At 39.0% G+C, this 26680-nt stretch overlaps 2 protein-coding genes across 3 annotated transcripts; one reads left to right on the forward strand and one right to left on the reverse strand.

Moving 5' to 3' along the window:
• Window positions 1-1534: 1534 nt before the first annotated feature.
• LOC141770039 (natterin-3-like) lies at window positions 1535-11320 on the reverse strand. 2 transcript variants are annotated; one of them, XM_074639642.1, is made up of 3 exons: window positions 10154-11320; window positions 6796-6826; window positions 1535-3142 (listed from the first exon to the last, which is right to left on the reverse strand). In XM_074639642.1, exons 2-3 carry the CDS (start codon window positions 6806-6808, stop codon window positions 2202-2204), a joined length of 954 nt encoding a protein of 317 aa, XP_074495743.1. In that variant the 5' UTR covers window positions 6809-6826; window positions 10154-11320; the 3' UTR covers window positions 1535-2201. The 2 variants fall into 2 exon arrangements, with proteins under 2 accessions (XP_074495743.1, XP_074495742.1); XM_074639641.1 differs by having other exon boundaries at window positions 1536-3142; window positions 6796-6832; window positions 10154-10986.
• A 4487-nt stretch (window positions 11321-15807) lies between these two features.
• On the forward strand, window positions 15808-24019 carry ercc6l (excision repair cross-complementation group 6-like). The gene is made up of 3 exons (XM_074639650.1): window positions 15808-16001; window positions 18695-18739; window positions 19401-24019. Exons 1-3 carry the CDS (start codon window positions 15946-15948, stop codon window positions 23389-23391), a joined length of 4092 nt encoding a protein of 1363 aa, XP_074495751.1. The 5' UTR covers window positions 15808-15945; the 3' UTR covers window positions 23392-24019.
• The last annotated feature ends 2661 nt before the right edge of the window (window positions 24020-26680 follow it).

Here is a 26680-nt window from a genome sequence, read left to right on the forward strand (position 1 = left end):
TCATCCCTCACAAGGCGGAAAGGGCAGCACCTCAGAGACACAGAAGAGGAAAAAAACAACAACCTACCACTGCATGAACACTGGTCCGATTACATATTTTTGTGCTATTTCAAATTCAGATGAAGACATGAAGGAAGTTTTTACTGACGAGCTTCATTCTATGTTGTTCAATCCCATTATGCTTCATGCAAACGTCTACTTGCTGCAGCCCGCCATGAACATCGTCGCACACCAAACTTTTGATAGCATTCGGATGATCCAGCACTAATACTTCACTCACTATAAGAAACATCTGCTGAGTTTCATTTGATATATGCAGCAAGTAGGCAGATGGCCAGTGTTGGGCAATTTAAATGTAAATATGTGATCAGTTATTTGTTATTTACTTTATTTATGGCTTCCCCAAAAATACTTACATTAATTTCCTAATTATGCAGAAGAACTGGTTACATACCAATTACATAACGTTCTGCTACCCAGACCAGCTCCATCAAAATGTGCTCTTCTTAATATAATTGTGTCTCATCTGAAATCTTTATGCTCACACTTCAACCTTCAAGATGTTATTAACCCTAAAGACAGTAGACTCAATAACCTGTTACTATCCAACACTGCAAGTGACACTTTGGTTTTATCTTTCTTTTTATCTCTTTATCTTATTTCTGAATATTTCACGAACAACAATCTTTCATACCACTGTCATGCTGCTGTTTCTGACTGTAACATGCATGTTGATTGAATATTTGAGTGATTGTGACACAGATTTAGTTTACATGTCAGTTTATTTTATAACTTTTGTAACTATATAACAATGAAATATGAAATGTGTTATTTTCATACTGTTTTGGCATACAGCCTAGTATAACCGGTGCCCCCTTCCAGTGTGAATAAAGCACTGGAAAACGGCTGTTCTGCAACCTCTGACCTAGGTTTCGAATGGACCTCCAAAAATCTACAAGTAGACCGTCTCAGCCTGCTCGGGGAGGCAGGAGTTCAGCAAGGCTTAAAAACACCAACTGCTGATGTATTGCTTATTTCAGGTCTTTCATTTTAGTATGCTACAGAAATGTGTATGCAATAGGTGTTGGGAGACTGGAAGTACTCCTGGAGTTTTTAAGGTCCATCCTGGAGGAGGAACCCTATGTCGGTTGGGAACCTCGCTCGGTTATGAAGGGCAGCTTCAGGACCCTGGCACCATCACCCCTAATTTGGATGCCAATCTAACACCTAATGTACACCAAAACACGCAACTATGTTTAAGCCTTGATAACATAAGCAACATAAAACACAACTCAACCAGTAGAACATCAAATAATCCAAGCTATCCCCATTTAGCAAGTCAAGACAAAGTGAACAGCACAACTTTAACCTTAGCAAGTATTCAGCTTTGCTATTGTAATTCATAACAATTACATTTTAACTGTCAGCCTATACCAGGGGAAGGGCTCTCTTACCTTACCTTAAGGACACCAAGCAGATACCCTCAGAGATGAGCAAGACAGGACTTTGGTTGGAATGTACAGAATACAATCCAGTTTTATTGGTTTTTAAAGATAATATGAAGATTACAGGGTACATGAATATAATGATACAAAAAGGAACAAAAACACCCACTAAAATCTCAAAAGATCCTCAAAAGCTTCAAAAAGCCCAAAAGAAAACGTCAAAAATCCCCTCAGAGTCAAAAAAGCCCCCTATAATCTGTTGTCTCCCCTTATTTATACTTTTTTACTCCGGATCCATGTATGGTTAACAACCTAAACATCAACAAACTATTAGATACGTAACACCTTTAGCAAAGAAAACTTTCTTACATATTCTTACCAGCCAGTGAATATAAAAGCACACAGGATTACATATTGAAGAATGAAAAAAAAATCAACTACTTGTTATCACTATTAAATGAGCACAAAGACATATGGGATTATATATGTGTAATAAAATCATATCTGAGACTAAATCACTCTAAGCTCAATGAAAGGAAAGAAATCATACCGATTCACCTCAGTTTCACAACAATGTTTCCAAGTATTTCTGTAATTTTCAATTGGTTAGTCAATTAAAGTTAAATAGATAAATGCTCAATCAAAGCAAAAATAAAACTTTTTTTTTTTTAGCTTTTCGTTACGGGTATCCAACATACAATATGTCAGGTACTGTAACTCATGGAGCCTCTTCCATTATTCTTTCAGGGACAGGGCCTACAGAGGTTGACAGGGATCCACCTCAGTCCAGACTTCTCCCACGCTGATGCCTTTGTAGGTCCCGGTGATGGACGTCGACCTGGTCCCCCCGTTCCTGTAGGTGCGTTTGAGGCGTGCAGTGTAAGGGATGTCTGCGCTGTACCTATACCCCACCATACTGACACTGCAGTAGTGCTTTGGTGGGACTTTGCACTCAACAGCAACAGAGTGGGTGGTTGACTTGGTATGAGTGGTCCCCTTCGTGGACTCGAGGGTTGTCTCCGCGCTAAACTCAACATCTGCAGAGACAATATTTGGGATTCCAGCAGTGATTCTAGTCGTGACGCCCGCTTTCATAGAAAAGCTGGTGTCCCACCTTTGCTCCACTTTGTTTTCGTATGAGAGGGTGGCTGTCTGTGTCACTGGCTGGTTGCTATTGTTGGTGATTTTAGACTTGGTCAAGATCTCTGGAGAATGCTTAATGATCGTAGGATTAGTTTTGTACTTGACATCACATATGTGCTCGCTGGTTACATCTGGGGTAAAGGTCAGAACCTGGTAGTCCTTGTATTCATACTCTTTACCTCCCCAGGCATGGTAGAAGTTCTCATATCTAGCATGTACCTTCCCAAGACCATACTTGTTCTTCCCAACATGCCTTTCATTGTGGGAGGCGTATACTGCATTTGGAGGCACTGAACCGTGGGAGCCAACTTTCCATTCCAAAGACTCAAAGTCATCTTTGTTCACCAGGATCTCAAATGTGGAGCTACGAAGCTCTTTGCCTGCACGGGAGTAGTGGCAGTAATGATCCAGGTCAGGGCAGAAGAAGCCGGGCTGGTCCTCATATTTGGCAACGTAGTCGGTGCGGTTTTCGTAATCGTTGTAGATTGAAACCGCTCCGTTGGGGATAGAGCCGTTAAAGGTCTCCCATTTCAGGTTGGATTCTTCAAGGGTCACTTTGAGAAAGCAAAGATAGGAACAATGTTAAGTATAAACCAAATGACATCACTAATCAATCGATGTATTCCCAAAGCTTTTTGAAAATAGACAAAATGGGAATGAATGCTTTATAGGGAAAAATAAAAACTTGCCAATGGAGAGCGAAAAAGCAAAACATTTATCTCGGAATTATATTTAAATCACTTATTGTCATGAATTTTAGAAGTTGCCAAACTGACCAAATGCTAAACCCCTCGCCCAAACAGTGATAATCCAATCATAGCTTAGCAACCGTAACTAGGCATGGAGGTCTGTCACGCTCTGGATTTCTACATATGTTGAAGCGCTGTGCATACACTGTAAAATAATTTGAAGAGTTTGGAAAAAGTGTTAGGAATGGACTCATCTGAGTGTTTAACTGCTCTAACATGAGCTGCAATGTTTAGCATGTCAAGCTAACTAGTGATAGTGTTACTTAGGAGCATAGCATTTAGCTAACTAATAGTTTGTGGAGTTACAGGTAGCCTTAAACGAAGAGGTTCTCTATTGTATCAAGACTATCTCTCCAGCCTACATATTCCATATGTATGGGGAATGACCCCACTGGGTCAGGTGACGTGGATACTTTTTTTAAGACACACCGGCACTGCCAGCCACGCCTAGACGCAAATCTATAAAGCGCATGCGTTGGCGTGGGATCATTGCCATTTTGATCTCCATTTTGGAGCAGGCGCAGTCCGTGTGATCAGAGAAAGAAGAAAGTGAAAAAGCTAAACCAAACCAGAATACTGAATCAGAGTTACAGCATCGAGTCCACTTACTTGGTGTAAGGAGCGGGAGTCTGTCTTTGGCAGCCCTCCCTGGACTGCTGTTGTCCCTGTCTGGTAACCGTGTCTCCGGTGCGCTGTGTGGCGGCTTATCCGGTTGACCGGGGTACCGGGGCTTTCAGGACGTATTGCGAGAGTCGCTAACGCGTCCAGAGGCAGTTTGTCTGCTGTGTCGTTAAGTCGGCTACAGCAGCGAACGTTGACCGTTGTGTGTGTGTGTGTGTGTGTTCTTATCCTGCTCCCGCGGGTACGGAGCACATAGGTCTGTGTCTACACGCTGTAGTCGCAGAAAGCATTGTTAAGAGAGGTTTCGGACTCCTCTCCTGCCCGCTTGAGAGATGTTATGGGGTTGCCAGAGCGGGTAGTCACAACCCTCCAAGGGGCTTGGGCGCCCTCAACTAGGGTAGCCTACTCCTATCGGTGGGGGGTGTTCCTGTCAAGGTGTGAGGCACACCAGGTGGACCCTTTTGCCTATACAGCTCATGACATCCTGCGATTTTTGCGGGAACAGTTGGATGCAGGGAAGTCCTCCACCACCCTCAGAGGTATAGTGGCTGCTATTGAGGCTGCTCGGGTTGAGGAGCTCAGACTCCCCGAGAGCTGCTGTGTTCTGATCTTGCAGTTCCTCAAAGGGGTTCATAGGCTTACAGCTCATAGTAGAGGGCCAGCTGTGCTCCTCTGAGATTTGGACCGCGTCCTGGGGGCATTGCAGCACCCCCCTTTTGAGCCTATTGAATCTGCAGAGCTGAAATGGCTGTCACTTAAAACAGCCTTCCTTCTGACAGTGACCTCTGCAAAGAGAGTGGGGGAGCTGCAGGCTCTATCTATTCATGAAAGCTGCTGCAGGTTTCTGCTGAATGGTGCAGGGAGTAATCCTTCGCCCTAATCAAGCTTTGCTCCCTAAAATACTCTCTGAAATGCACATAGGCGAGTCAGTTGAGCTTTGCCCTTTCTACTCCCCTCAAGAGAGGGGAGTAGAAAGGGCAAATGGCAGAGGCTACTAAGGTGCCAACTTTGCCCATCAGGATCTAATCTAAATACTCATTCACACACTGATGGCTATGCCTTCGGGAGCAATTTGGGGTTAAGTGTCTTGCTCAAGGACACATCGACATGTGACCCGGAGCAGCCGGGGATCAAACCACCGACCTTACGATTGGTGGACAACCTGTTCTACTCTCTGAGCCACAGCCGCCCTCAGACAAACTGACCAGTTGTTTGTTTGTTTCAAACCGGAGTGCTTGGGTAGGCCATTGTCAAAGTCAAGGTTGTCACTTTGGATTGTTGAGACAATCCAGCAGGCTTACAAGGAGACGGATGGGCCGTTGCTACCGGGGGTGCATGCGCACTCGACACAAGGTGTAGCGACCTCATGGGCACTGTGGCGGGGTGCCTCTCTAGACGAGATTTGCACAGCAGCCACATGGTCAGCTCTATCTACCTTCACCAGATTCTACCGCTTAAATGTTGCATCCGGGACCTCCTTTGGTGAGTCGGTGCTAGGTGCAACCCGGATGTGACTTGATCTTACCCGCCCATAGGGCTGGGCCGTCTTTATCAGGTACCCCTGTTGGGGCGATAAGTGTATCCCCTCAGTCAGCTTAGCGTTTTGCGGGCTGACCTGGCCTTCCTACCGGCAGAGGCCTTGGCGTCTGGCAGGGCCTGTTAACCGGTTGGAGTGTAAATAGTGTACATTTGTAAATAGTTTGTTTGTTGGGGTGTACATAATTATTGGGCTGCACCGTCTCCTATCGGTGTGTCTTACAGAGTTCCCCATACATATAGAATATGTAGGCTGGAGAGATAGTTTCGATACGATAGAGAACGTTAGGTTACTGTGTAACCTTTGTTCTCTGAGTGAGAGACGATCTCTCCGGCATGAGGCCGCTCGGAGACATGTTACGATCAAATCTAGCAATAATCCAACGTCAACGCATGCGCTTTATAGACTTGCGTCTAGGCGTGGCCGGCAGTGCCGGTGTGTCTTAAAAAAGTATCCACGTCACCTGACCCAGGCGGGTCATTCCCCATACATATGGAATATGTAGGCTGGAGAGATAGTCTTGATGCGATAGAGAACAAAGGTTACACAGTAACCAAACGTTCACGACCATATCCACGGTGTAGTATTTTCTCTACTGTGTGTGGATTTAAAAAAGTATAAGAGGTAGATACAACTTGAATGTAAGCACTAAAGTCCTTAAAGAGATGAATATTTTGATAGTTGAACTGTTTCTGTAGCTGAAAGTATGCAGAAGTAGTTAGAGTCCAAAAGATGTACAGAAGAAATAGAAGAAGAAGTGGAAGAATAAAGATTTGGGTAACATACTGTGAACTCTGTATTACAGCATTCACACAATGAGTCTTGTTGAATATGTGACCAAAGAAGTCCTAATATGATAAAAAACTGTTTTCATAATAGATTTGTTGAGAAGATCAAAGGATTTTTGCTCAAAATGTTCCTATGTCAGCGTAAAATAAAATAATTTAAAAAAGAATGCCATGGAAAAATCAGAAGATTGTCATTGTAATCAAAACATAATTGACGTAATCAAAATAATTTCAAATATTTTTTAATGCCTGTTTTATTTTTCAGTGGAACTTTTTCAATGCCAATCTTTCCTTTTTCAGTTCAAGTTCTGTTTTCATGCCAACATTTACTGTCACTCTTCTAGTTCCATAGGATTTCTTTTTTCCCCTCTATTTTCATAATTTGTTTACTCACTACATTTTTTGTAAAAGCAATTTCTATTCATTCCATTTTAAGTGACGTATAAATGAGGACACATGGGAAAGAAACAGCAGCATGGAAACATCATACTGTGACAACAGTTTCACTTTACCTTGACTAGCCATCGTCAGCAGCACTCACAGCTTCAGCTGCAGATGAAACACAGAACAGAAGCATTGTTATTTAAACTAGAAAATGCATTTCCTGCTGAAAATGCGTGGGAATGCTGACAGCTGAAATTTATTGCAAAGCATTGCTGAAAATGCAGAAATGTGAAATGACTTGCTTAAAAATGTTAAAGCTCAAATGCATTGCACGGCACTGCTGAAAAACCTAGAAGTTGAAATGTACAACTGGCAGAGTTGGAAGCTGAACTGCATTACCTAAAGAAGCTAAGAGCTGAAATGCATTGCTAGAAAAGCTGAACGCTAAACTGTAATACTGTCAAAAGTTGTAAATTAGAATTTTCCTGAATAGGTGGAGAGACGAAATGCTTTGACAGATGAACTGCATTGTTAAACACAAAGAGAGACAGAGAGAGGGAGAGAGAGAGTAGTATTTGGGTGGAATAAACCTTTAAAACTACAAGTCGTTTTGTATGCCACCATGCTTCGGCAAAGCCGATCAACGAAAACTCAGGATTTGAATATCTTTTCATCCGTAAGGTCTTTAGATGGTCCTGACCAAATTTCAAGTGCATGGGCCCTAATTATGGCCCTGATCCATTGAGTTCTCAGAATGAAACTGATAGGAAAAGGCCATATGCCTTAAAATCCTGAGTGTGTGTGCGTGTATGTGTGTGTGTGTGTGTATGTGTGTATGTTAATCAGCCTGCACTGATTGGCTAATGTGAATCAGCTGTCTGTCTAGCAGCAATCAAAGGTTGCCGTGGTGATGGCCACTGCTAAGTACCCTCAGTGAGACAGTTTATATTAGGAGTTAACCGGAGACATACATGTCATAAAAGTGCTTCTCGGACAATAAACGTGACTCCTATCGCTTAGATTTTTGATGAGACGAGTAAGGACTCTCTGATGAACATATAGTACGAAATTTGTGTGTGTAGTGTCAAAAATGTGACCTCAGCAGCAGTTTCAAAAACTAGTAACTTTTACTCTCTTCCAAAATGTTTTTGTCAAATTTAACATAGGTCCCTATGGGAGAGTAGCCTGGAGTTGCTGTCACTTCCAGGCATTTATCGCCAAATGTGTAAGTCCGACTGATTCCATAGCTATGTGACTGCGACCAGCACAAAATTTCCTACAATTTAATACAAATTGTATCTATGAAGAATTAAAATTGTGTGCGAGGGAGCAATTTGTTTGGAAAATTTTCAAAAGATTTTAAAGCTTTCCTACCATCTAGCTGTGATGTCACGAGCTCTAGCTTTTAACATTCCATCCAATACACACCCATTATAAAATCTGAAATGGTCTGAAAATGTTATAAAACGTAAACTGTAATAAATGAATCAAAAAGTGGAATCATAGCTTAATAGGTCAAAGACTTGTAACCCATTTGAAGTTTAAATGAAGTCTGTAGCTGAAAGTATGCAGAAGCAGTAGCATTTCAAAGTGGAGTAGGTTCAAGAGGATTTGAAGATTTTCTCTATTGAGTTACATTGTAAAAAAAATGTGGAAAAGCTTAATATTTAAAAAAGTATAAATAGTTGAAACAAGCCAAGATATAGCACTAATGTCCTTAAAGAGCTGAATATTGTGATAGTTGAATGGTTTCTGTAGCTGAAAGAATGCAGAAGTAGTTAGAGTCCAAAAAACGTACGGAACTAGAAAATGCATTTCCTGCTGAAAATGCGTGGGAATGCTGACAGCTGAAATTTATTGCAAAGCAGTGCTGAAAATGCAGAAATGTGAAATGACTTGCTTAAAAATATTAAAGGTCAAATGCATTACATTGCACTGCTGAAAACCCTAGAAGATGAAATGTACAACTGGCAGAGTTGGAAGCTGAACTGCATTAGCTAAAGAAGCTAAGAGCTGAAATACATTGCTAGAAAAGCTGGAAGCTAAACTGTAATACTGTCAAAAGTGATCAATTTGAATTTTCCTGAACAGGCGGAAAGAAAAAATGCTTTGTATGTATATCAGACAGATGAACTGCATTGCTAAACACAAAAAGAGACAGCGAGAGAGAGAGAGTCGTATTTGGGTGAAATAAACCTTTAAAACTATAAGTGCTTGGACAGAAATAGTATTTTCACTGAATGAACCTTTAAAATCTATAAGTTGTTACACAGAAAGTGGTATTTGGGTGGAAAGTTGCAGTAGGAGTTGTAGTAATAGTAGTAGTAGTAGTTGAGGCAGTAGGAACAGCTGCAGGAGCAGTAGTAATAGTAGCAGTAGTGGTAGCAGTAACATCGCTGGTAGTAGTAGTAGTAGTAGCAGTAACAGTAGTAGTAATAGTAGTAGCAAAAGCAGTAGTAGCTATAGTAGTAGTAATCGTAGTAGTAGCAATAGTAGTAGTAGCAGCAACAGCAGTAGTAGCAGCAACAGCAGTATCAATAGTAATAGTAGTAGTAGCAAAAGCAGTAATAGTAGTAGCAGCAACAGCAGTAGTAGTAGTAAAAGCAGTAGTAGCAGCAACAGCAGTAGTAATAGTTGTAGTATTAATAGCAAAAGCAGTAGTAGTAATAGTAGTAGTAGTATTAATAGCAAAAGCAGTAGTAGTATTGGAAGGCATTGAAACTAGGAGGTCACATTTTTGACACTACAGACCCAAATGTTTCACCATTTGTTCATCAGAGACTCCTAACTGGTCTCATGAACAATCTAAGCGATAGGAGTCACGGTTTCTGTCATAGAAGCACTTTTATGACATGTACGTCTCTGGTTAACTCCTATTATAAACTGCCCCACTGCAGCAGTGGCCACACACACACACACACACACACACACACACACACACACACACACACACACACACACACACACACACACACACACACACACACACACACACACAACTGTATCCATTTCAGTGAGCCAGCATGCTCTAAACCAGGCTTCAATGGATCAGGGCCATAATTAATGTTATTAATTACACCTGTGATTAAAAGCCTCCAACTCTCATTGTATGATAACAGGAAACTAGGTATTCACCTAGTTTTCAAAATAAAGTCCCTCAACTCTTACTGTATGTTAACAGGAAACTAAACACTCCTCACGGCCCCCCAATCACCATGGCAACCACTGACAGACACGCATGCAGCGAAAGGGTCTACAGTGATGACCTCACTATGGACCTCAGACAGTCTGAATCTGCCCCCCCCCTCCACCCGTACCACCCCTAGCCCCCACCCATCCCCCCGGCACCCGGCACACTGGTCAAAATTTCTTGTGTAATAACAAATTCACACAAACTCAATAGGGTTGAAACACCAAATACGTGCACTTAAAGCATTTAAATCACCACAATAATGATAATAATACTTTGTTTATATAGCAACCCACCTCAGTAGAAGAGATGTGTCCAGGGCAAGCTTCAGTCCTTTAATGCAGGAGTTTCTTTTCAATGCTTCTCCTGGGCGCACTTCACGTCCCTGTGTGTGATAAAGGAGACCCTGCAGTGCAGACCTCCCCTTTATATTCTGCTGGGTGAGCCAACTTTTACTTTGGAGCATGTGGTTTCTCGGAAACGAAGTTCCTGTTTTCAGCAAACTGCTCCATAAAACTTGATCAAACCCTTCCCCAGGCCCTTGGGAGAGAGTTGGCTCAAACAAAAACAACACCCACCCAAAAAAGGAATGCCTGTCTACAGTACGCCCTACTGATAATGGCTGAAATAAAAATCAAACCCACCTCAGATGGTAGTGTTCCCCGCTGTGCTGCAGGATTAGCACAGTTAAGTTGTTGGGAAATCAATGTTGAGGCCATACCAATAACAATGTTGATCACACATTTTCCTCAAATGATTAAAGTGGCAGTAGGTAGTATATTTTTGGCATCATTGGGCAAAAATTCCATAATAACCTTTCATAGAAATACAAAATAATGGATAAACCTGTTAGAGAATTAATTTCTTAGGAAAGTTTTTGAGTTTTTATATTGTTTTGTGTTTCTGCTGATTAGAAAGCCATTTACAACTGCCCCAATAACAATTCAGTGCAAAGTTCTGAACATTCTATCAGATACAAACTGCACAAAGTTACGTTTATTCTGATAAGAAATGTTGTTATTGTTGTTATTCATGTAATATATAATTTAATAAGTTATAAGGGCATTTGCAGAGGCATTCAGAATTTGCCCTATTGCAACTTTAGATGTCAAAGGTCAAATTCTGTTGTCCTCAGTGTCATGAAAATGTGATCCATTGGAATGCATTGAAAATCGATGTGAAGAGTGCTCAAAAACACTCCTCTTTGGGGCCAAACAGAGTCGCCATACTTTAACATAGAAATGTGATTAAAAGTTTAAACGGGTCACGAGACTTGGGACTTTATTTGGCCAAATGGACATTTTTTGATAGCTGGCACGGTTTTCACGAAATTGCAGTTTACGTTTTGTGAAATTTTCAGACCGTTTCAGATTTTATAATGGGTGTGTATTGCGTGGGTCGTTAAGGGCTAGAGCACGTGATGTCAGAGCTAGAGTGGAGCACAGCTTAAAAATCTTTTGAAAATTATCCGAACAAATTGCTCTGTAGCCCACAACGTCCACTCCTCATACATACCATTGGCAAACAGCATGTTCTTGGTGTTGATTTGAGATTATGTGTATTCCTGAGTTTATCCTGTTTATTCAACTACAGTGTTTACAGAGAAGGATGTCCCAAATATGTTTTCCTTTCATTTTGTTCTGGCCCTTGATCCAACAGGGCAAAAAAACATGAATCGTAAATGATAAAATCGAAAGATAATGCCGAACAAAAAAAACATCAGCACATAAAGCTGATCTTTTCCTTTATATAATAATAAAAAAAACCTAAGGAGTGGTTAACCTATGACAGATAACAGTAAAGACAGCTTTGTTCTTTTACTGCACCAATAATGAGCCAAACTGTTTTTTGCTGAGTTTGCAACTGTCCTGTCAAAATGAAACTGTTTCCACCAGCTTTAACACATACAATATGTAAACAGTAAGTCCATGATCATTGAGCTAATTGTATACAATATGATATAAAACACACAGTCATGTAAAGACGTAAATAGCATTATTAACTACAATATAAGAAGTACAAGTGTTACGACCTGGCTCAGGTGGCAATAACAAAAAAGTGAACAAATTAAAGGACTGACTGACTGATTTTATTGATTTCTACTTCTACCCCAATATTTAATGGTCGAAGTTGAAGCCCAGACAAAGTGAGAGTACATATTTGTTTTTGATTCAGCAGTAAGGCAGTTATATAACCCTGGAAACGTTGGACTGGTTTTTAAATCTGATGGTGAGTATTGCTCATTCATTTCAACCAGTTATGTTGACTCATTTGCAAATGTGTACTTTAGGTAGTAGAAAGTGAACTTACTTATGCAAGAAATTATTTACTGCCACTCAACTAATTAAAAACAATCATTTCAACACTACTTAAAATTTGTATTATTTCAGATTCATGAACAGACAATTCAATGATCACAGTCATGTTTTTCTGTGCTCATGTTCTTTAAAACAAACACTTTGAGACTTGTAGCTGTGTCAGTAGTTTAACATTTGATGTTCTGATATTTTCACCAAAGCTGGATTTTAAGGTTGGTTTAATGCTATAAAACTGGTGGGAGGTAACAGAGATTTTGCTCTTTTGAGTCCACGATTTGTCACCTGGTTTGGAGTCGACTTGAAGATCTTTCCCTTTTATGGTCATGTTTATTTCTTCCTCATTATATGAAACTATAATGAGCTGTCTTACTGGATTTTACACCCACTGTTGAACTTCCTTAATTTCTTCCTATATCAGTATACTGTACACAGACTATATTGTGCCGTTGACAGGTGTTTCTGCTCGACTCCACAGAGATTATTTAATCCAACAGTTGTGTCTGTCTGCAGGTTTTGGTGAAAGAAATTCTGAAAGAAAAGTCTGAAAAAAGTCTGAAAAAAGAGATCTGAAAAATGTCGGATAAAAAAGACTGAAAAAAAAGATCTGAAAAATGTCCGAAAAAAAAGTCTGAAAAAAAGATCTGAAAAAAGTCGGACAAAAAAGACTGAAAAAAAAGATCTGAAAAAATGTCTGAAAAAAAAGTCTGAAAAAAAAGATCTGAAAAAATGTTGGACAAAAAAGTCTGAACAATGTCCAAAACAAAAGATCTAAAAAAGACTGAAAAAAAAGTCTGAAAAATGTCCGAAACAAAAGATCTGAAAAACGTTGACAAAAAGATGTGAAAAAAAAGATCTGAAAAAATGTCGGAAAAAAAAGATCTGAAAAAATGTCGGAAAAAAAAGTCTGAAAAATGTCCGAAACAAAAGATCTGAAAAATGTCGGACAAAAAAGTCTGAAAAAAAAATCTGAAAAAATGTCGGATAAAAAAGACTGAAAAAAAAGATCTGGAAAATGTAGGACAAAAAAGTCTGAAAAAAAAGATCTGAAAAAATGTCTGAAAAAAAAGTCTGAAAAATGTCCGAAACAAAAGATCTGACAAATGTCAGAAAAAAAAGTCAGAAAAAAAAGATCTGAAAAAATTTCGGATAAAAAAGACTGAAAAAAAAGTCTGAAAAATGTCCGAAACAAAAGATCTGAAAAACGTTGACAAAAAGATGTGAAAAAAAAGATCTGAAAAAATGTTGGACAAAAAAGTCTGAACAATGTCCAAAACAAAAGATCTAAAAAAGACTGAAAAAAAAGTCTGAAAAATGTCCGAAACAAAAGATCTGAAAAATGTCGGACAAAAAAGTCTGAAAAAAAAATCTGAAAAAATGTCGGATAAAAAAGACTGAAAAAAAAGATCTGGAAAATGTAGGACAAAAAAGTCTGAAAAAAAAGATCTGAAAAAAAGTCTGAAAAAAAGATCTGAAAAAAGTCGGACAAAAAAGACTGAAAAAAAAGATCTGAAAAAATGTCTGAAAAAAAAGTCTGAAAAAAAAGATCTGAAAAAATGTTGGACAAAAAAGTCTGAACAATGTCCAAAACAAAAGATCTAAAAAAGACTGAAAAAAAAGTCTGAAAAATGTCCGAAACAAAAGATCTGAAAAACGTTGACAAAAAGATGTGAAAAAAAAGATCTGAAAAAATGTCGGAAAAAAAAGATCTGAAAAAATGTCGGAAAAAAAAGTCTGAAAAATGTCCGAAACAAAAGATCTGAAAAATGTCGGACAAAAAAGTCTGAAAAAAAAATCTGAAAAAATGTCGGATAAAAAAGACTGAAAAAAAAGATCTGGAAAATGTAGGACAAAAAAGTCTGAAAAAAAAGATCTGAAAAAATGTCTGAAAAAAAAGTCTGAAAAATGTCCGAAACAAAAGATCTGAAAAACGTTGACAAAAAGATCTGAAAAAATTTCGGATAAAAAAGACTGAAAAAAAAGATCTGAAAAATTTCAGAAAAAAAAGTTCAAAAAATGTCGGACAAAAAAGTCTAAAAAAAAAGTCTGAAAAATGTCCGAAACAAAAGATCTGAAAAACGTTGACAAAAAGATGTGAAAAAAAAGATCTGAAAAAATGTCTGAAAAAAGATCTGAAAAATGTCCGAAACAAAAGATCTGAAAAATGTCGGACAAAAAAGTCTGAAAAATGTCCGAAACAAAAGATCTGGAAAATGTAGGGCAAAAAAGTCTGAAAAACAAGATCTAAAAAATGTCGGACAAAAAAGTCTGAAAAAAAAGATCTGAAAAAATGTCTGAAAAAAAAGTCTGAAAAATGTCCGAAACAAAAGATCCGAAAAATGTCGGACAAAAAAGTCTGAAAAATGTCCGAAACAAAAGATCTGGAAAATGTAGGACAAAAAAGTCTGAAAAACAAGATCTAAAAAATGTCGGACAAAAAAGTCTGAAAAAAAAGATCTGAAAAAATGTCTGAAAAAAAAGTCTGAAAAATGTCCAAAACAAAAGATCTGAAAAACGTTGACAAAAAGATGTGAAAAAATTTCGGATAAAAAAGACTGAAAAAAAAGATCTGAAAAATGTCCGAAAAAAAAGTTCAAAAAATGTCGGACAAAAAAGTCTAAAAAAAAAGTCTGAAAAATGTCCGAAACAAAAGATCTGAAAAACGTTGACAAAAAGATGTGAAAAAAAAGATCTGAAAAAATGTCTGAAAAAAAAGATCTGAAAAAATGTCTGAAAAAAAAGTCTGAAAAATGTCCGAAACAAAAGATCTGAAAAATGTAGGACAAAAAAGTCTGAAAAACAAGATCTAAAAAATGTCGGACAAAAAAGTCTGAAAAAAAAGTCTGAAAAATGTCCGAAACAAAAGATCTGAAAAACGTTGACAAAAAGATGTGAAAAAAAAGATGGTGAAAAGATAAAAGGTTAAAGAGGTGAAATTTAAGTTGATTCACAGATTCTATCCAGTGAAACATTTCTTACAGAAGTTAAAGAGTGACATAGATATAAATTGCACATTCACAAATGTAAATTTACCAAAAAAAAGCCTAATTTCTTTGTATTTATGAAAGAAATGGAATTATATCTGTCAACATTTCTTCCTCACAAAACAAAAAAGCAATGAAAACATATCTTTAAAGTTTTTAAGTGAAATTATTGTCATACTCTCGCGTGGTCTTTTTCCTATTTATTTATTAATTCTCATTGTTGTTGTTTTTTTATTTGATGTTGGTTTTGTTTAATTTCTGTTGTCCTTTTATGTTTGTCACAGCTCTATGTTTATGTTTTCGCTATGCTTCTTCTGTATGTAAATGTTTTTTTATGTTTTCTGCTGTTACTATGGATACTGTCATTTTGAAATAAAAAAACACAAACGTTATGATGTAAAAAAAAAAAAAATTATTCAAAAAAGCTCAATAAAGTTGTGAAAAAAGAAGAAGAAGAAGAAAAAAAGAGAACAGCTTGCCTCTTCCGGCTCCGGCCTGAGTCAACGCTGCTCATTGGCTGTGCTTTTCTGTTGATCCCGCCCACTGTACCCGGCTGTTACCCGATTGGACAACGACGTGTAGCGTCACTAATGCGTCACTACAGCCTCCTCTCTCTCTGATTGGCTGGAACCATTTGGCGGGACTAAAAGCTGCGGGTTCAAACCAAACCACAACATCTCCAACTTCTCCCTTCAGCAGAGCAGCAGCTAGCAGCTAACAGCTAACAGCTAACAGCTAACAGCAGCAGCTTCATTGGTTCTGTGCCGGTGTAAAGCTCACATTGTCAGGATGGATGTCCATCAAGATGACGACAACGTTGCGGAGATTTCCGACAAACTGGATAAGTGAGTAAAGATCACGATGATGTCACGAATGGCTAGTTAGTATCAGTGCTAACTGTTAGCATCAGTGCTAACGCCACTACAACTACATGACTGACAGTGTAGCCTCGTCATGCTAACATGCTAACAGTGAATACTACAACATATGTACGAACAAACGTCTAAATATGTAACGTGATGTTACAGTGGTAGAAGAGAGCCTATATTTTTATTTATTTGACCTTTATTTAACCAGGTAAAATCAATTGAGAACCAATTCTCATTTACAATATAATATCTGTCGTTTAAAATATCGCTACTCCAACATTAAAAGTTCTGAATTCATAAAGTTACATCACTAACAGTATTATCAGCAACATGTACTTAAAGGGCCCATATTGTAAAAAGTAAGATTCTCATGTCTTTTATAATATAAAGCAGGTTTAAGTGCTTTATAAATACTGTTAAACTATCAAAACACTCAATATACGGAGAAATACACACACAGCACGTATTCAGAAATTGTGCCTTTGAAACAAGCCGTTAGGATTTCTGTCCATTTGTGATGTCACAAATATACAATATTTAGACCATTACAGGGTTTTAAACGTAAACATTCTAAGTGTGTCCCACTTTATTTCCTGTAGCAGTGGATGTAAATGACATCAGCTGACAGGACGTAAACATGGACCCAAGCTGTTGCCTAGCAACGTAATTCTGTTGCAATTCCGTTGAAATGCACTAAAACGGAGCGTTTCAGACAGAGGGTGAATATAGGTTTATTCAGGCAGAGAGTACATGAGGAAAATAAAGTTTCTTTTTTAACATTACAGCATGTAAACATGTTCTAGAAGAAACACAAAATACAACCTGAAAATGAGCACGATATGGGACCTTTTAAAGTATTCAAAGTATAAGTACTACGCAGAATGACTCATTTCACACTGTTGTATTATTATAAACTTCTACATTACTGTGTTTTTATCACGAACTACATGAATACATGTAAAATACTTTAATGTTGTAGTTTATCAATGTGGAGCCAATTTTAGATGCTTTGTATACACGAAGTACCGGAAGTAAACAAGTCGCTGTTACTGCGATGGCATCTCCCTTCAGCTGTCCTAAAGAAGAGACCAATTTCTACTTTTACCGTTACGTTACTTTCTATGTGACGTTACTTTACTTTCTGAGTGACGTTACTTTACTTTCTATGTGACGTTACTTTTGACAACGATGTCTAATAGTTGAGGGTGAACTGCATCATATCATAGGTTATAATCATATGTATTTTAATGTAAAAAGAAGTGTTGGGGAGTACCCTTACCAAAAAGAAGTTTATTCAAGTGTGCTATTAGAATACTTCTTTTAAACCTAAAATAAGAGAGTATGCTTTTAGTTTACTTTTTAGTCTAGAAAAGTCTAAGTATACTTGGCTTATACTGTGTGTGCTTACTTTTTGATAAAGTAGCCTATTTAAGTGTGTGAGAGTTTGTAAATGTATGTTTTGATATGAATTTACTTTAATCTACATGTTTGCATTCTCCGTTCATCGTGGAGGCATGCAAGGAAAACTCATTTTATTTATTTATTTTCAAGTCTCTTTATGTAATACATAAATCATTGGCTAAGTACTATAAGTAAAAGAAGACTTACAAGTATACTTGTATTACTTGCTTCACTTCATAAAGTTGTAGTGCAAAATACACTTAGATGTAAACTAGCTGTGTAATCATAGATTCCTTTTCCTACACTTAAAAGTATACTTTTATTAACAAAGAATTGGGTCCCAAGAAGTATTGAAGTAGCACACTTACAAGTATACTACTAGTACATTGATATTAGTATACTCACTACATAAAGTATACTTGGGAAATATACTTGAACTTTTTTTAAGTACACTTCATAAAATTAACTTGAAGTATACTACTTTTTCGTAAGGGTAGTGAACTACGTGAATGTGAATACTTGTGTACTTTTACTGCTGATACTTTAACTACTTGAAGCTGAGAATACTTGTGTACTTTTACTACTGATACTTTAACTACATGAAGCTGAGAATACTTGTGTACTTTAACTACATGAAGCTGAGAATACTTGTGTACTTTTACTACTGATACTTTAACTACATGAAGCTGAGAATACTTGTGTACTTTTACTACCGATACTTTAACTACATGAAGCTGAGCATACATGTGTACTTTAACTACTGTTACTTTAACTACACAAAGCTGAGAATACTTGTGTACTTTTACTGCTGATACTTTAATTACACAAAGCTGTGAATACTTGTGTACTTTTACTGCTGATACTTTAACTACACGAAGCTGAGAATACTTGTGTACTTTGACTACTGATACTTTAACTACACGAAGCTGTGAATACTTGTGTACTTTTACTACTGATACTTTAACTACACGAAGCTGTGAATACTTGTGTACTTTGACTACTGATACTTTAACTACACGAAGCTGTGAATACTTGTGTACTTTCACTACTGATACTTTAACTACACGAAGCTGTGAATACTTGTGTACTTTCACTACTGATACTTTAACTACACAAAGCTGACAATACTTGTGTACTTTTACTTAAATAAACTTGATTTTTAGATGTTGTATTGATCATTTTAAATCATCGGAGTACTCTTCCTCCACTGCGTAGTTTGGATGAGTGTACCTGTGACGGTTTTTCTAACCCCGAGCTTGTCTCGACAGGTGTTTGTCCGTGGATACAGACGACAAGATGGATGCCTACCACAGGTAACTAAGAAATTAAATATTACAAAAAACAAGATCTTTATCCATGCCACATTGTTCAAAGTGTTTAACTCTTTAATGTTACCTGTGTTCTCCTTTAATTAGCTAACTAAATGATTAACTATCTAATTCGGTTATACTCCCAAGCCGTGGCGCACATGGACCGACTCGGTGGGCTGCTGTCAGCGGCAGCTCCTGGCGGTGTGGACAGGGGGGGCCCCAGTCGTCGCACCGCGGTGTCTGTCGGCTTATAGTTAGTTAATTCGTTAGTTGAAGGAGAACACAGGTGACATTAGGCCGATAATGTCTCTTCTCTTCGGAGAAGTTTTACTTTGTGATGGTAGTTTTGGTATGCTAATGTTAAGCCGGTAGCTAGCTAGCTAGCAGAAGCTTCCGGCAAGTTTCGTAAACAAACGCTGTAACGTGGGCTTCCACCCCAAAAGTTACAGTACTTTCAGAAAGTTCTACCCCACGGTTGGGGTCTTTTGGGGGGGGGAGTAAAAAAGCCCCGTAAAATGTCCCTGGAACTTAATTTAGACCCTGGTCCCTGCGTTCGAAACGCAATGAGTTCCTCAAAAGGTTCTAAGTTCCCGGGGTAACTTCCTGCGGTGGAAACGGGGCTTTATTAATAACCCACTGATGTCCTGTCTTTTTTTTCTTTCAGGTTAATTCAAGATGGTAAAGATGTTGCCAAACAAGGGGACCTAAAGAAAGCGCTGAAGTTGCTCAAACAGGCGTACGACATTCACCAGAGTGAAAAACTTGAAAGGAGGATAAAGAAACTCGAAGAACTTATTGGTCAGATTGACTCGGAGGATGAAGATGAAGACTTTGTCGATGTTAATGGCAGTGGTTTAATGCTTTTCAAAGAGTTATATGACAAGCTTTATGACTACCAGAGAAATGGAGTGGCCTTCCTGTACAGTCTCTACAGAGATGGTCGTAAAGGTGGGATCTTGGCAGATGACATGGGCCTTGGTAAAACCATCCAGGTGATATCGTTCCTCTCTGGCATGTATGACAGCGAGCTGGCTAAGCACACGCTGCTGATCATGCCGACTTCACTCATCACAAACTGGACCAAGGAGTTTGCCAAATGGACTCCCGGCATGAGGGTCAAGGAGTTTCACGGTACCGGCAAAGAGAGGACCAGGAATTTGGAGAAAGTTCAGAGGAGAAGTGGCGTCATCATCACCACATACACTATGCTCCTGAATAACTGGCAGCAGTTGTCATCATACAATGGCAGAGAGTTCACATGGGACTACGTGATCCTGGATGAGGCACACAAGATAAAAAACACATCCGCCAAAACAGCCAAAAGTGCCTCCAACATACCTTCAAAAAACCGAGTTCTTCTCACAGGCACTCCAGTCCAGAACAACCTGAAAGAAATGTGGGCTCTCTATGACTTTGCTTGCCGAGGCACTCTCCTCGGCACAGCTAAAACATTCAAAACAGAGTACGAGAACCCCATCACCCGGGCCAGAGAGAAGGACTCCACTCCGGGGGAAAAAGCCCTCGGGTTTCGGATGTCTGAGAACCTCATGGCCATAATAAAACCCTACTTCCTCCGCAGGACAAAAGCAGAAGTTCAGAAGAACAAAATGAACGGGACACGTCCATGCAAAGAGGAATATTCAAACAACAAGGACAGCCAAGTGCCAAACCCTCCAAAAGACTCTGGAGCAGTCATGCCCACGCTGACGAGAAAGAACGACCTGATCATCTGGACTTACCTGAGCTCTGTTCAGGAAGACATATACAGGCAGTTCATTTCACTGGACCAAATCAAGGAGTTGCTCATGACGACCAAATCGCCTCTAGCTGAACTAAACATAATGAAAAAGTTGTGCGACCACCCAAGACTGCTCTCTGCTGCAGCCATAGCCAAGTTAGGCTTGGATGAAAGTACAGCTGAAAGTCAGCAGAATGACAACATGGAGGCAGACACAGGCAGCATCGCTAACGTTCCTGATGACACCTTGATATCAGAGTCTGGGAAACTCATCTTTCTGTTTGAACTTCTTGAAAGACTCAGAAAGGAAGGACACCGCACGCTGGTCTTCGCTCATTACAGGAAAGTGCTTGACATCATCCAACGCATCCTGGGGAACAGAGGCTTCAAAGTAATGAGACTGGATGGGACAGTAACTCAGATTGCAGAGAGAGAAAGGCTCATCACTCGGTTCCAGACAGACAACAGTTACTCTGTCTTCCTCCTGACCACCCAGGTTGGAGGGGTTGGTATCACTTTGACGGCAGCAAACCGAGTCGTGATCTACGATCCCAGCTGGAACCCAGCAACAGACGCCCAGGCTGTCGACAGGGCGTACCGCATCGGCCAGACGGAAAACGTCATCATCTACCGGCTGATCACCTGCGGCACGGTGGAGGAGAAGATCTACAGACGGCAGGTTTTCAAAGACTCCCTCATCAGGCAGAGTACCGGAGACAAGAAGAACCCTTTTCGGTACTTCAGCAAGCAGGAGTTGAAGGAACTTTTCATCCTGGAGGAGACACGGTCCTCGTCCACACAGCTGCAGCTTCAAGCCCTGCACTCCAGACACCGACGGACAGACCCTGAACTGGACGAGCACATTGCCCACCTCCACGCCATGGAGATGTTTGGGATCTCTGACCACGACCTCATGTTTTCCCTCGACGTCAACCACGACGAGGCCCCGGAGGACCAAGAGGCACACCACTACATTGAAGGCAGGGTCCAGAAGGCCCAGGAGCTGATGAAGGCTGAGTCAGAGTTACAGATGCAGCTGGCGGAGAGCATGACATCAAGCACAGAACCGGCCTGGCTCAGACAACCTCTAGCCGAGAACAACCGAGAGCGGTCTAATGAGAAAAAAACAAGAAATCCAAGACCAAGTCCTTCCTTTCCACAGCATGACCACAACTTCAACGGGTCACCGGTTGTGGTGGAGTTGGACGAGTCTGGTTCTGACAAAGAGAACAGCCAACAGAATCTGAATGGCCGAGTTATTGATCTAACTGCAGATGAGAGTATGTCAGAAGATCAACCTGTCTTGGAAGTAAACCAAGACAAGCTTGCTGAGCAGAACCTGTATTCCCCGAAACACCCATCTGTCAAGCAGGAGAGGAGTTACTTGGAAGTAGAAGACGCCTCCCCTCAGGAGGTGATTGAGGAGTCTTTGGTGATGTCGGAGACCAGTGATGCTGCAGCAGGTGATATGGCTGATGCCTCCCTTCAAGAACTGATGGACAAGTCTGCAATGGAGGACCAAGAGGCCCACCACTACACTGAAGGGAGGGTCCAGAAGGCCCAGGAGCTGATGAACTTCAACGGGTCACCGGTTGTGGTGCAGTTGGACCAATCTGGTTCTGACAAAGAAGATGGCCAACAGAAACCAAGTGACCAAATTGTTGATCTAACTGCAGATGAGAGTATGTCAGAAGATCAACCTGTTGTAGAAGTAAGCCAAGACAAGCTCGCCGAGGAGAACCTGTATTCCCCGAAACACCCGTCTGTTAAGCAGGAGAGGAGTTACTTGGAAGAAGAAGACGCCTCCCATCAGGAGGTGATTGAGGAGTCTTTGGGGACGTCGGAGACCAGTGATGCTGCAGCAGGTGATATGCATGATACCTCCGTTCAAGAGAAGTCTGCGATGTCTGAGGCTGCAGTTGCTTCAGCAGGTGACGGCAGCCTGGCGCACGATACATCAGTTGATGAAGACGTCGTACCCCTGAAGAACAAAAGACTTTCTGTCTTGAAGCTTGATTGGGATGCTGGCAAGGCAGATCCATCATCCAGAGTCAGCACAGAGCTGGAATCCTTTGAAGGCAACTTCAATTTACAACTTGAGGACAGTGACATGTTCTCAGACCACGATGTCCTGGATCATCAGGAGACCGAAGAAGAGGAGAGGAAGCTGCTGTCACAGCTGCAGATGGAGGGAAGTTTCAACGTTCATAAATCCCTTTCTGAGAGACAACATCAAGAAGCACTCAGCCAAAGTCTCAATAACGTCGACGAGTCGATGGATAATTCTATTGTGACTAACAAGAAGAAAAGAGGAGCAGTGATTTATGATAGTGACGAAGACGACGATGATGAGGAGGAGGATAGGAGAGAACTCAACAACTCCTTCCAGGTTCTTGGAGCCTCCACACCTAAATCTGTCCCCGCCCCTCTCCGGTCAAGAAAGAGCGTTGGAGGAAACACCTCCGTGGCCTCAAGCCGGTCCCTCCTTCAGTCCATGATCGAAGACATCGACCAAGATATGGCTGATGAGGATGAGGAAGATGAGGAGTGCTCTGAATCAGCAGATGCCATCGATGAGTCTGGACAGGAAACGAGCAGCAACATGGAGAGGTCAAGCAACATGGAGGAGTCGAGCAGCATGGAGGAGTCGAGCAGCACGCCCGAGCTAGCCTCCGACGAAAAAATGGATCAGTGCACCGCTGATTCAGGAGTCAAGACGAACGGGACGAAGGGTGTCGTCCCGTTCGAGGAGGAGAGCTTCGACTCCCTGGTCACCAGAGGGAAGGAGCACCAAAGCAAAGGGAAGCTGGACGACGCCTTGGACTTCTTCCTGAGAGCTATCGACATCAAACCTGGAGATCCTGAAGTTCAGCTCATGACCATCCAACTGTACCGGAAGCTGAGTCAGAGAAGTTAACAAAGGAACACAGAGGAAGAGGACATATCAGATTTTAATACACATTGATGGTTTGATTTGCACATTTGTTAATAAAAGACGCATTTCCATTAAGACGTTCCTGGTAATTTTAGTCCCGGGACTACTTTTCAAAGAACTAAAAGGGCCTTTTTTAGCCCATTGTTTTCTCACTACGATGGCGTGTACTGCTGCATATATTTACTGCTGCACATTGGATGTTGAGAATGAAATGAGACTAAGAGCGTCTGTTTCCACAGTAAATCATCTGTTGAGTGTTTGATGGATATTTAGATCTAGGGCTGTCAAAGTTAACGCGTTAACACAAATTCATTTTAACGCCACTAATTTCTTTAACGCATTAACGCTATTGATCTTTTTGAGGTTGTAACGGCTCAGTTTTAAAGCTAGAGTGAAGATACTAGTATCATATAAACAATAAAACCTGATGAATCCATCGGTACCAACCATGTCTTACTAGCTGGTCATGAAGGAGGCTAAATAACGCTCCAAACTTGCGCTAAATTTCGTCAATATTATGATTTGAGCATATTGTTTTATACTAAATGCAGTACCTGTGACGGTTTCTGGACAATATCTGTCATTGTTTTGTGATTTCTAAATTGATATATTAATTCTCCCTGCAAAAAAACAAGTTTTCTTTATTGATTAATCTGCGGATTATTATTTTTGGTTTTATATAAATTGTTTTGTCTCTGAAATATCAGAAAATAGTGTCAAATTTCCATGAAGATTTCCCAGAATGAATGATGTCTTACACCAAGTTTAACAGTTTCAAAGGTCATCAAATTGTCACTTTAAATATATATGATGGAGTACTTATTAAGGTATATTTATTGATATATGATTGATTTAATTATTTTGATAACTGATTAATCGTTAAAGTGATTTATCAAGCAACTCTGCCAATCGTTCCCTGATTTCTGTTTTATATCACAGTAAATTTAATATTTTTGGACAAAAGATATCTGATTTTTTCACTATTTTCTGACATGCTGTAGACTAAATGATTTATTAAACAGTAATCGTTAGTTGGAGGCCTCATCTGAGTGAAAACGATCTTTAATTCTGTTTTATTTTATTAATTCTGTTTTATTTATTTTATTCAGCAGAGATCAGTCATTTCAAATGATGAGACATTATGCTGCTAATATGACTCTTAAAATCCAATCAATTAATAGGATTATTCAGTATAAAGTTTAATAATATAATATAAACTCAGATTTAGAGAAAGTACAGTTAACACAATCTTTATGGGATTCAATTTCAGCCAATCAGCGATCAATGTTACAAACTCTCTGTGATTGGCTGAGGCTGTAAAGGTGCGTTTGAACCTGGTGACGGGACCTCCCGGTGGTGGTGTTTGTTCGGTGAAGGTGAACTTTAAAGGGAACAGTTTCACCTTCCTGATGATCAGATTATAATAAAGTTATGATGTGAACAAGGAGGCGCTCGGTTTGCTCCTCTGTACAGCCCGGTGAGCGGCGCATGCGCAGTTGAAGCTTTCCTTCCCAGCTGGAGATTAGTTCTGTGACGTGAGCACAAACTAACAGACAGTGACTTCCGGTTTAACTAGTTCGACTTCAAAATAATAGCTCTAGAGTTTAATGCAGCAACAATGTTACACACTATTATTATTGTTATTGTACCGTTCTGAGTATTGATGGACTTAATTTGTTATATTTACATTTTTAGAACATACAATTAATATGAAAACTGAAGTCTGTCTTTTATAATTGGTTTTATTGGTTTTCAGTTGTATAGATAAGTTCAATGCAAATAACATTTTTGTGTTTTAAAAATAAAAGCGAAAAGGACAAAAAAATCAATGAATAATGGACAGAGGATTAAAAATAAATTAAAACATGCAAAAAAAAAATTTTTTTTAAAGTGATAAAGGGGTGTGTGTGCAAAGTTTATTAAGAATTCAATATGATATACTTGATGAGGTGTGTCCAAAAATGTGATGATTAGTCTTTTTATTTTTAGTATGTGTTTATTCTATTATACAAACAAAAGAGAGAGAAAAGGCCAAAAAGTGAATAACTAGTTGAGGGTTTAAAAAAACAAATAAATAACAATAAAAATAAATAATATGTCCCAATATATGAAGATAAGAGTCTTTTTATTATTTTTGAGAGTATGACAATGATACTTCAAAATTTTGAAGAAATTGCATACATTCATTGGTTTCATGTTTTGTGAGGAAGAAATCGTTGAAATTTATTGTTCCATTTCCTTCATAAATACAAAGAAATTAGACTTTTTTGTTGTAAATTTGCATTTGTGAATGTGGAATTTGGCAAGAATTAATATTAGATTAATAAGGAAAAATGCATCTCTGTCTTTGTTACTGTAGTCATAGCAACCAAATAAAGAAAATGTTGTCCAAGTATTAAACTGTTAACATCTTTCCACAGCTCATATGTAAATTTACAGGACCAAAATAAGTGAGAGCAAGTTTCAGGATGTAATTTACATCTAATGTCTCTCTTTAAGTTTTATAATAAATGTTTCACAGGATCAAATCTATTGATCAATTTAAATGACACCTCTTTTACTTTTTTTTATAGAAGGAACTTCTGTGTTAAAGGACCACACTTTCTTCAATCAGTCATTATCACAAATAAATGAGATCTTTGATCTCAATGTGACTAACCCGGTTAAATAAAGGAAAATAAATAAATACAAATTGTTAAAAGAAGAATTATAAAAATAATTTACGAATTAAATATTAATCCATCAACAAATAGTTTAATTTAATTATTATTACTTTTCTTTTTCACTAGTAAACTATTTTGATAATTCTTTTTTTTTATTGCCCATTAAAATGTCAAATAATGATTTCTTTTTTAATTTAGTCCAATTTGTAAACACATCTATTAAGAGGAGAAGTAAGAAAAGGGTAGGGAAATATAAGTTTTACTTCTACCTACTCCTTTTCGGACACTATTACTCTTGTTTTGTTTGTTATTATTTTGTATCTGTTTCTTATTTATTTTTATGTTCAAATAAAGTCTTTCACTCATTCATTCATTCATTCATTCATTCACTAATGCCTATTTTTATCGTACAATTAGTTGTTAATCAATTAAATGCTTTATTACTATTCAAGCCATATAATCTTATATTTGTAATATTTTACTAAGATATTAATCAAATTAATTATGTACATTTCAAACGTTTACATGACAATTCTAAAAGTGGACTTTTCATGAGTCTTATTTTGAAATGCGTCACCGGAAGCAGCGAGTGTTTCCGGTAACTTGTT

The sequence above is a fragment of the Sebastes fasciatus genome, chromosome 6 (assembly GCF_043250625.1).
Source record: "Sebastes fasciatus isolate fSebFas1 chromosome 6, fSebFas1.pri, whole genome shotgun sequence".
Lineage (NCBI taxonomy): Eukaryota > Metazoa > Chordata > Actinopteri > Perciformes > Sebastidae > Sebastes > Sebastes fasciatus.